Below are 10,208 nucleotides of genomic sequence, written 5' to 3'. Positions count from 1 at the left end.
CCTGTGTGCGATCAATGTAAACACGCAGTGCACGTAGAGGACACAAAGAATGTAACATCCTCAGCTCCTCAGATGCAAAATGGGGAGGATAAAAACTACAAAGCTCAATAGACATGGAGCTGTAGTTAGAAGGTATCACCTTAGGGAGATCGAGTTTGGATGCAGAACCACCTTGGAGCCATCAGGTGAAAACTGAATACAGGAGGGATTCACAGATAGAGCATGGAGATCCCCGACCTGTTTAACAGTTGTTAGTGCYARAAGCAACACAACTTTATATGAAAGGAACTTCAAATCCACAGACTCCAGGGGCTCAAAAGGGGGGTCAAAGAGAGACTCAAGCACCACAGTAAGATCCCAGGTAGGGATACTGGGTTTAATAACAGGCCGTAGCCTACGGACCCMCTTCAGAAAATGCACTGCTAGAGGATGAGCACCTGGCGTAACTCCATCAAAACCCACATGGCAAGCAGAGATACAGTAGCTGCTAAGTAGACTTTAATTGTAGAAAAAGCCAGACCTTTATCCAGCAGCTCCTGAAGGAATGTTAAAACGTCCACCATAGAGCACTGGAACGGAACAATGTGCGTGACCTCACACCACTGCTCGAAAGCGTGCCAATTGTAAGTATATAAACCTCTAGTGGAGGGCGCTCTCGCGTTCTGGATAGTTGCCACCACTGCCGGGGGAAGGCCCCTGGCTAGCAAGCAGGACCTTTCAGCAGGTAGGCGTGCAGCCTCCACAACTCTGGGTGTGGGTGAAATATCCCACCCCCCCCTGCCTGAGAGAGGAGATCTTGGTGAAGAGGAAGTTGCCAGGGCTGAGCAGCCAGCAGGCTGATTATCTCGGCGTACCAACACTTCGCTGGCCAGTGGGGCGCCATCAGAATCAGAGACAGACGCTGTCTGCGCACCCTCTCTAGTACAGGCAGTATCATCTCCACTGGGGGAAATGCATACAGCAGTACATTGGGCCATGGGTGGGCTAGAGCATCCACCCCTAGTGGGGCGTTCTGATCCGTTATGGAAAAGAACAGAGGGCAGTGGGTGTTGGCCCCTGTGGCAAAGAGATCCACTGCTGCTCTGCCAAACATGGTCCAAATCTGGTCCACCACTGAGGGATGCAGCCTCCACTCCCTCACCATAGGTCTGCCCCTGGAGAGTAGATCTGGGCCCAGATTCAGTCTCCCAGGAACGTGAGTGGCCCTGATAGACAGGAAATGCACGTTGCACCACTGCAAGAGAGTGTGAGACAGTTCCAACAGGGGAAGAGACCGTGTTCCCCCCTGTCTGTTTATATATGACACTACAGTCGTGTTGTCTGTTCTGATCAGAACATGTTGGTTCTGCAGAACTGGACAAAATTGTTTCAGTGCTAACAGAACCGCTAACAATTCCAGGCAGTTTATGTGGAGTCTGGACTGCTTCAGAGTCCAAACCCCACTCACTGCCGCACCATCGCACAGAGCCCCCCACCCCACCAGGGAGGCRTCTGTGGATACCACTTTGCGAAAGGACACTCTCCCTATCGGTGAGCCTCGGCAYAGCAGGCCGGGTTCCCTCCAAGAACTGAGAGCCTTCATGCATGAGGCAGTTATCGTTAGCTTTCTGTGGCGGTGACGTAATGCACACAGAAAAACCCAGAGCCTGAATGTGCGACAGAACCTGAGACAGATGCTCTGTAGCCTGCTCCTTGGAGCTGGCTATCAGAGCCCAGACGTCTAGGTACGCTAACAGGCGAACTCCTTTCTCCCTGAGAGGAGATAGTGCCGCTTCGACACATTTTGAAAAGGTGCGGGGTGCCACGACAGACCGAATGGCAGCATCAGGAATTCGTAGGCTACGCCTTCGAACGCAAACCTCAGAAATTTCCTGTGGTCCGGGTGAATCGCTACATGGAAGTAAGCATCTGTTAAATTGACGTTCGCAAACCAGTCGCCCGGGCTGACCGAATGCAGAAGCTGCCTGTTAACATTTTGAACAGTACAAACAAAATGTCTCTTGGGCGGCAGCCGAAAACTGGCGAACATGTCTCCCTGGTCCCGAAGTCCCTGCAGTGACGGTCCCACAGTTAGGAGGACTGCGTCTTCTTCCTCCGAGGCATCGCGCCTTTCTGAACACCCGGAGGGGGGCCCTTGCTCCAAGCCGACTGGTGGGGGGGGGTTGGCCGTGGTTATGAGGCTGCGGTGGCTGGGTGCCTAGGCTCCCGGGCAGCACCGTTCTCTTCACCGGAGGCGGCTGTGTGGCCGGCTTCTGTGTGCTGGTCTTGGGTCTCGAGTCCCGTCTGGGGATAATGCAGCGCAGAGCTTCTGCCTGCTTCTTCCTCAGCTCGAATTTCGCCTGAATAACTTCGAGAGACTGACCGAATAACCCAGCCGCCATAACTGGTTCATCCAGGTATGTGGCCCGGTCTCTGTCGGGGATATCAGAGAGTGTCAACCACAAATGTCTCTGCGCCACCATGGTTGAAGCCATCCCTCTGCCCAGGGAGAGCGCTACGCTGTGGGACGCACGGAGGATGTAGTCCGCGGTGAGTCTGATCTCATTTAAGAGAGGCAGCAGAGGACTCTCGGCCAGTACCTGGGCTCCGAGCTCCGCCAGAGCCATAGCCTGGTAAGTCTAGAGCATGCTGATGGARCTCAGGCCGCGAGCGGCGGTGGCCTGAGCCTTGTAGATTTTTTCAAGCTGCGCAGCAGAAAATCTACAGGGSTTGGAAGGGAGCGTGGTGGGTCCGTTCACACCATGGTTGTGAGACGGGGCCAAATACGCTGCCAGGGACRGYTCCATGGGAGGTATGTTCACCAGCCCAGCTTTTTCAGCTCCTTCCAAATCCAAATACGGTCCATAACCGGGCACTGTGACGCGTGTGGACAGAGGTTTGGTCCAGCAGGATGTCAGCTCCGAGACGAAGTCTGGGAACATGGGAAGACGGTTTTTCACCGCKGTCRGTTCAGTGGGGAGAAAAAATCCAGCGAAYCGCAACGGTTTTTGTGTAGAAGGGGGAGCAGGCCATTCCACCTCCAGTTTCTGAGCCGCGCGACGACACAAAGAGAGAAAAGACGTGTCCTCCTGGTTTGCCCCCACAGCTGCGGGGGCTTCTGGACTCGGACCGGGTTCATCGTCGTCTTCCAACAGACCATGCACATCCAGGYCGATATCCAGCAYGTCCTCCCCTCCGTGGTGGAGGTCCAGATGAAACTGRGAGGCCTCCTCCTCTGTGTCGGCTAACCCCTCCATATATTCCACTTGGACTGCCCAGCTGGAAGCGGGGACTTCAACCGAGGGCTCCTCCTCRTCAGACTCGGATGGAACCGGGTTACTAGACTCGGAGAGGAGAGGGTCCTGCCGCATGACTGCAGCCTCGCCCAGCACTTTCTCCAAGAACTTAACCCATCTCTCCAGGGTTGAGCGTCGAAGCAGGCGGCAAAACGCACACGCTTCGGGCTCAGCCAACGCCCTACGAGCGTGGATGATCCCCAAATAGACCGGGCAAGCCTCATGCTGGTCCTTTTCGTGAAGCGAGAAGCCGCACCCCCTGGGGACAGGGGCGAACTGAAGACTTCTGATTCTTCTTTAGTAATTTTGTGCTCATCCCGAACCACAAAATTCTCTCTTTCGTCAAGGTAAGAAAGGTTTCTCAAAGTTWGCGCTCCGCGGGCAGACACAGTTACCAGTAGGCAGCTGTAGCTGACACCAACAAAAGCCGTTAAACTAAATCCGAGAACCTTCGAACAAACAAAGCTWATTAGCAGCAGCTAACWAGCTAGGTTGGAAGAGGTGGGTGTTCTTGCGAGGTGAAGAGCAAAAGAACTAAGGAGTGACTGTGATGGCGACAATAAATATATATGTACAGGCGGAGCCTGACATCTGTCGTCATCACATCACCTGCCTAAAGGCGTGATTAGAGGTGGCTTCAGCCAGGACACGCAGAGGCGTGGTTTCCCATACATGATGTGTTGTACCGAGTGAATTGACTGAAAGGGAACTAACTGATCAGATCAAACACATAATGAGCTCAGATCTGGTGTGGTAGTACTCGAGAGTCACTCTCAACACATACCGAGTACTAATGAAAACTTTATTCAAAATGTTGGCATGCTAAGCAGTAAGGAACGCTACATTCTTCAAATGATTAAAAAGATGTTTAATTGAAATAATACATAATTTTATTAGAGATATTTTAAATGGCACAAATGGGTTTAATCTGAAAGAGAGAAAAATAATGCTCAAAACTGATTGAGTTCCTTTAACGTGCATTTTAGAACAAAATGCTAGTTGTATGTTATGTTTTGTTTTAATAACGAGAGTATTCAGGAAATTGTTAGTTTATAAGCAGCAAATGGAAACACTTGTGTGGCTTAAAGAGAGAGGTTTTAGAGGAAAATAAAACAGGTATATTCAACAATAATTTTTCTAATTCTTCAGCCAGCCTTGTTAGATTAAAGATATAGAGAATTGTTTTTATTAATTGTTCCTGTTTCATTTAAAAAAAATCATGATAGAAATTCTGTTTGGAAACCTCCAGACACTTAAAAAGTTACATTTCAAAACATAAGCCTTTCAGTGGTAGTAAATATGTTGTTTTTAGTACTTTACTTCCTTGAAGACCTGATGATTTGATGAGTGATGATAAAATAAAAATGGTTAAACTTCAAGGAATCAAAAAGCAATGTGTGCGTTCAGGTGTCTTTGAACTACACTCAGTCGTAAAACCAGTAAATGTACTTGTTTAGTAAAGCACACTGAAGTACTCTGATATTATCTAATGTTTACCAGAGTAAATGTGTGTGCAGAGTGCACCTGACCTCTCCTGATGTGTTGCAAAGTCAGCCCAAGTCTGTCTTATCTATATGGGCTCCTGTCAGTTATGGTAGGTTCACCTGTGTGACCACATAAAGCTGAGATGATGATTATTCTGAATAAATAAATAACCTCTAAAATGTTTATGTGGTCAGTTTATTTGTCTTTGAACTCTTAAGCTAACTGTCTCGTTTGACAGGCCAGAGTTGGACAGGTATCAAACACCTTAAGATTAAGATATGTGCAGGTGGAGATAGTCCATTATCCATCACTCTTGATGTTTTTATGATGGGTGAATTCAACGACAGCAGCACATAAACAGCACGATGCACCTCCTCTGACTCAGTCGACAGACGGGTTCAGGTGCTGGAGGTGGACGCTCTGGACAAAGCGAGTAGCAACCATGGGTGTGGAGAAAATGGAAATGGAAGACTTGGCAGATTCCACTCTTCTGAAGAAGACTAATAAGGAACCATCGGGGTCCAAGCCTCAGAACAAGTATGAGAGTTTGTTCCAGCCCTGCCTGGCTGAAATTGTGGGGACCATGTTCTTTGTTTTCATCGGCTGCGTGTCCGTCATCGAGAACGTCCCTGCAGCTGGACGCCTGCAGCCGGCTCTGGTGCATGGCCTGGCTGTGGCTGTGCTGGTGGCTGTCATGGATAAAATCAGGTCAATTGCATTTATCCTTTAGCTTTTGCTGCATGTGTTTGTATGCTTTGTATATGTTCAGTGGAAATGATCAGTGTCMCCTTTTCAACTTTAAATTTGCTCTGAACTTGTTTCTTTTCCCTTCTTCCAGTGGCTCYCACTTCAACCCTCCCTTCACCATTGCTATCTACCTGTGTGGAGGCATGGAGCTGATGATGGTGGGGCCCTACCTTGTGAGCCAATTAATTGGAGGAGTGCTTGGAGCTGGAATGGCTAAGGTCAGCTAAAAAAAGAAAAACAAAATATTTGAAAATTATAGTTTGTTTAATCTCTTGTAAAAAAAAATTGTACCTTACTGAGCTGTGCTTTTGGAAACTAGTTGGTTGTTCAAAATAAGTGACAGGCAAACCATGTGGTTGTGTTTCGTCTGGYCATTTTTAAAAAGAAAATTAAAGAGATTTCTATTTATTGTTGGCATGATTTTTAGACCAAGAGATTTGGGGCTCAAATATTTTCCCCGTCTGAATGTTTCAAGGCATTTTGTGGACTCCCTGATAAATGAGTTTCGCAAATATGTGACCAAACAATCCCAGCCCCGTGGGATTCTGGCACAACAAGGTGCCTTATAGATATCTTAACGGTTAAAAATTAATTTCTTCACACGTTTCACAGATAATGACCCCTGAACAGCGCTACAACAACGCAACTGGAGCAGCGTTTGACATCGTCACGTCAGAGAGCCAGCTGTACGGGGCTATTTTTGGAGAGGTGGTGATGACCTGCCTGGTAACCACGGTGGTGCTGTTGGCGGCAGTCAATGGCAAGACGAAGACGCCGCTCGCCCCGTTTCTGGTGGGCTGTACTGTCACGGTTAACATCTTGGCAGGGTGAGATGAAAAGCACTCACGTGTTAAGCAGTTTATTGTGTGAACTAAACGTTAATGACAAGTGTGAAGTTTCTACACCTAGCAATGCCATTTAGCTGATAATGGCCCGCAAAGCATGAAAATCACAGGGGGAAAAAAAACAAAGCTGTTAAATAATTTGCAAAGCGAAAGCAAGCTTTAAATTGTTTCTTGCTGTTTCTAAATGCACCAACCATGCCAGCCACCTTTTGCAACTTGTGGGCTTACACAAATATAAAACTGTGGAACAATAGCAGGCGTGCAGTATAAGTAATACGCATTAACTCAGAGCACTACACATGAAATACATGAGACATCCATCATTCTAAATCCTGTGGCTGGCTGTCATCACTACATACAAGAACCCTCATGTCAGAACATCAGATCACCCGAGTTGGCTCGGTGACTATTCCCTTTGTGGTTCAGAGGAGTAACAGAGGCAGGATCGCTTTGCAGGATCGCTTTAACAGCTCCTATGCCCACTGTATCCCTTATAAATCACATTAATGCAAGTATAAAGCCTCTGCTTTGATTTGAAAGTATGTTATGAAAGAACCAGTAAGTTAAATGCTAAAGTTAGCTACTAACTGATGTGATTTTATTTCACAATAAGTGTYATTGGTTAGCTTACTTAGATTTTAACCAAGAAGTGTTCTGTGCAAAAAAAAAATCAAATAAATAAATAAATATTCAGGCTACAAACGTTTACATTGAGCGGGCAAGTGGGAAAATGAGACGCCTGCCGCATGTATGTCAGCCTATTTTTTTTTAACTAATCAGTTCAGACCAGCTCCTAAAGAGAACTAAACGAGCTTGTTTGGAGATAAGATAAAGGGTTGTAGTAAAGAAATAATTTTTTTATTAATAGTGCTTATTTTAATATAAAAATAAAGTTAATTCCATTTTTTTAGTTTATGAAATCTGAAATTAGCCCATTTATTTCATTTTCAAAACATAATCTGAATTTTTTATTAGAAATGCAAAATCAAGAGATGGTATTTTCCCACAGAACTGACTAATTGATAAATTACTTTAATACTTAAAAAAAAATTGTTGACTCATGTTTTTTTAGTTGTTTGTAAAAGAGGCAGCCTAAATATATAATATGTTGCACAGGAAATATACAAATAATGCAAGTCATGTTTTATTATGAATCTTCATTCTGTGCAGTGGTGACATATCAGGAACGTGTCTCAATCCTGCGAGGGCTTTCGGTCCAGCTGTGCTCACCAACTACTGGACCTACCACTGGGTGTACTGGGTCGGACCCATCGCAGGAGGACTGGTGGCTGCTGCTTTGGTCAGGTAAAAATAATCCACGTTGAAGTGGAACAAGTGGGAAAAAAAAACATTGCCTGAATCAACTTTCTTTTGTTTCAGGCTCTTCCTTGGAGATAAGAAGTTACGAGTCATTATGAAATCCTGACAACCAGGTTTACGGTCAGAGAGGTGACAATGAAGCTGTAAACATTTATCACTTTGTACGTTTTGGTGTTTTATTTGTTTTGTTTTGGTATTTGTTGGATTTCTTTCCCCCAAAAAGTATAAAATAAGCTGTAAAATCCTACTCTGTTGTCGTTTTATAAAGACAATAAAATGTTTTTCTGCAGACGTTTGAGTGTGCAGCACACGAGGACACAAAAAAGACATTTTCACGGCATGCAGTTTATTGTTATTCTGTTACATTTCACCATGAGTTGTTGTTACATGTGTGTATCAGCCTGTGCGCCCCTCTGAGGACAGCTTAGCGGTATTTCTCTGACAGAGCCAGGGCCACGTTGAACAGGAACTTATCCAAGGCGACATGGGCCTCTGGGGTGAAGTCGTTAGGGAACATGGTGGAGATGACCACCAGAAGGCAGTGGGCCAGGAGCTGCAGACAAAAAAAATATTGATCTTAATGAAGTTCATTTTATTCTGAAAGAGGACTTTATTTCTGACCAGAGTGACAAGCTAATAGTTTGAACGAGACCAAGTACAGTCTTTAAAATGTTATGCAAACACTATTTTATTAACATTTACAGTTTTGTCAGTTTCCCGTAAAACAGTTATTCTAGCGAATATTTTAGGAAATTTCAGGTTGCACACTGTAGCTAGCTGCTAATACTTCTGTGTTTGCAGTTAACCATGTTTTTATGTAAATATCCATGTAATACAAAAAGGTGGTGTTTTGTTCTGACAATCCACGAAAACTAACTGACCTCACTCAAAAGGCTATCTACAACAGGTAGGCTATTGATTGTTCATTACCCACAAAAGACCACATCAAAAGCACTGAACTGAATTTAAAAAATAAAACAAAAAACAGGTAGTTATGGGGTTTACCTTGAAGTTGGCCGGGTCCACCCTCAGCTTGAAGGCATGCAGCTCGCTGAGCTCCAGCAAGCCTCCGGTCAGGTTATCGATCTTGGCCACGGCCAGAGCCACGCCGCCCATGATCTTCTTCCCGTGGTTCTTCACGGAGGCAGAACCGGGGCTCAGGTCAGGCCAGTGGGCGAAGTAAGTCTTAGTCTGAGGGTAAACGCTCAGCAGCCTGTGGACACAGAGAAAAAAAAARGGAGGATTTTTTGTGGAAAAGGTGAGCTCATGAGCAACAGAAAAACAGAGGTTTGATCTCCACCTGCAGCATAAACATCTATCGCTTTAAGATTTTAACCAGGACAACAGACAAAAACTAACTACGTTCTGTGCGTAAGAAAACAAATGCTTCATGATGAATTAGTTCCTTTTGGGTGTCAACAGGCTCCTTACCTGCTCAGAGCATCAGCCCCAATAGCATCAGCTGACTTGGAGATCTTGGCCCATAGCGCCTTGACCGCAGCCTTGTCTTTCTCCGTCAAACTCATGATTGCTCGCTTCTCTTTCTGTCTCTACCTGAATCAGATGGCGACTGCGGTTTTCCTCCGCAGCCCTACTTAAATTCACTTGGCCCCAGAAGGTCACACCCATGTGAGGCGGGTGCTGGGCCGCCTCCGCTGACGCAGATAGAACCCCTCAGACTCGCCTGATAGAAGCATCAGCGATTGGTGTCAGAACAGAAGGCCCCTTATCAGCAGGCCCCATCATGTCCGTTGGCAAAAAAAAAAAAAAACATGATAATGTTTACATGTTCGTGTGAAGAAAGGTTTCTTAGAAGAGGTGCAAAACTTCAGACTTGATCTCTGAGTGATGTGGAGCAGGGATCAGCTGCGAATATTCAGGTTCAGTGGCGCTGAGTTGAAAATGTTCAATTTGACCAAAGAAAAGGGMTCAAATCCAACTGGAAAGACTTTAACTCAAAATATAGCTTATAAAATTAATAAAATGACATGTTTCAAACTCGAGGCTCACAGGCCAAATCTGGCCCTCATTAACCTTTTATCCTGCCCCAAAGGTAATACTTTAAATGTGAAATTATTTGATGTTTTTTTTTTTTCACTGAGTTTAGTACATTCTTCTCACGTCGGTTGAATAACTTTCAAGCCAAGAAAATTAGGTTATAATTTTTCAGTAATCTATGATTTTGGTGTGGAAAAGACAACAGAGAAGCTACTTTAATTATCTCTTCTTATTTTAAAGTCAAGTAATTAGATTTTTAGTGAGAGATCTCCCTTTTATACCTGATTTGCTGGATTGTGATAAAATGTACTGCTACAAAATAATAAATTAAAATTTTGTTGTTAGTAAAGCAAAAGAAATGAGTTCTAATGACAAGTCTTTCTATATTTAATCTTTTTTCTTCCTTTGGTTATGCATGTTCTAAATGACCCATAAAACAATTTGGAAAAGGTCATTTGTGTTTCTATAAGAATGATTTGTTATATAACATTTCTTTATTAAATATTGACGAGTGTTGAATTTTGGCCCCCTCTAGTTC

General features: G+C 45.0%; 3 protein-coding genes across 3 annotated transcripts; 1 reads left to right on the top strand and 2 right to left on the bottom strand.

Moving 5' to 3' along the window:
• Positions 1-80: 80 nt before the first annotated feature.
• Positions 81-2,606, bottom strand: LOC106525168 (uncharacterized). The gene is made up of 2 exons (XM_014019303.1): positions 2,028-2,606; positions 81-1,702 (listed from the first exon to the last, which is right to left on the bottom strand). Exons 1-2 carry the CDS (start codon positions 2,604-2,606, stop codon positions 701-703), a joined length of 1,581 nt encoding a protein of 526 aa, XP_013874757.1. The 3' UTR covers positions 81-700.
• A 2,542-nt stretch (positions 2,607-5,148) lies between these two features.
• Positions 5,149-7,961, top strand: aqp8a.2 (aquaporin 8a, tandem duplicate 2). Its single transcript, XM_014019269.1, has 5 exons — positions 5,149-5,468; positions 5,599-5,725; positions 6,120-6,334; positions 7,523-7,657; positions 7,733-7,961. Exons 1-5 carry the CDS (start codon positions 5,203-5,205, stop codon positions 7,776-7,778), a joined length of 789 nt encoding a protein of 262 aa, XP_013874723.1. The 5' UTR covers positions 5,149-5,202; the 3' UTR covers positions 7,779-7,961.
• A 40-nt stretch (positions 7,962-8,001) lies between these two features.
• Positions 8,002-9,284, bottom strand: hbae5 (hemoglobin, alpha embryonic 5). Its single transcript, XM_014019270.1, has 3 exons — positions 9,104-9,284; positions 8,678-8,885; positions 8,002-8,225 (listed from the first exon to the last, which is right to left on the bottom strand). The coding sequence occupies exons 1-3, from the start codon at positions 9,196-9,198 to the stop codon at positions 8,097-8,099; spliced, it is 432 nt and encodes a 143-aa protein (XP_013874724.1). The 5' UTR covers positions 9,199-9,284; the 3' UTR covers positions 8,002-8,096.
• Positions 9,285-10,208: the final 924 nt, after the last annotated feature.

Source organism: Austrofundulus limnaeus, unplaced genomic scaffold (genome assembly GCF_001266775.1).
Source record: "Austrofundulus limnaeus strain Quisiro unplaced genomic scaffold, Austrofundulus_limnaeus-1.0 Scaffold215, whole genome shotgun sequence".
NCBI classification, from domain to species: domain Eukaryota; kingdom Metazoa; phylum Chordata; class Actinopteri; order Cyprinodontiformes; family Rivulidae; genus Austrofundulus; species Austrofundulus limnaeus.
Note: the sequence above shows the minus strand (reverse complement) of the source record. Positions and strands in the feature narration are given on the sequence as shown.

Excerpts from the sequence above, each read along its gene's own strand:
- hbae5 (XM_014019270.1), bottom strand. The coding sequence starts at position 9,198 with ATGAGTTTGACGGAGAAAGACAAGGCTGCGGTCAAGGCGCTATGGGCC. Across the intron at positions 8,886-9,103 it reads GGGGCTGATGCTCTGAGCAG|GCTGCTGAGCGTTTACCCTC; the intron begins GTAAGGAGCCTG and ends CTGTGTCCACAG. Across the intron at positions 8,226-8,677 it reads TGGACCCGGCCAACTTCAAG|CTCCTGGCCCACTGCCTTCT; the intron begins GTAAACCCCATA and ends TTTTGTCTGCAG.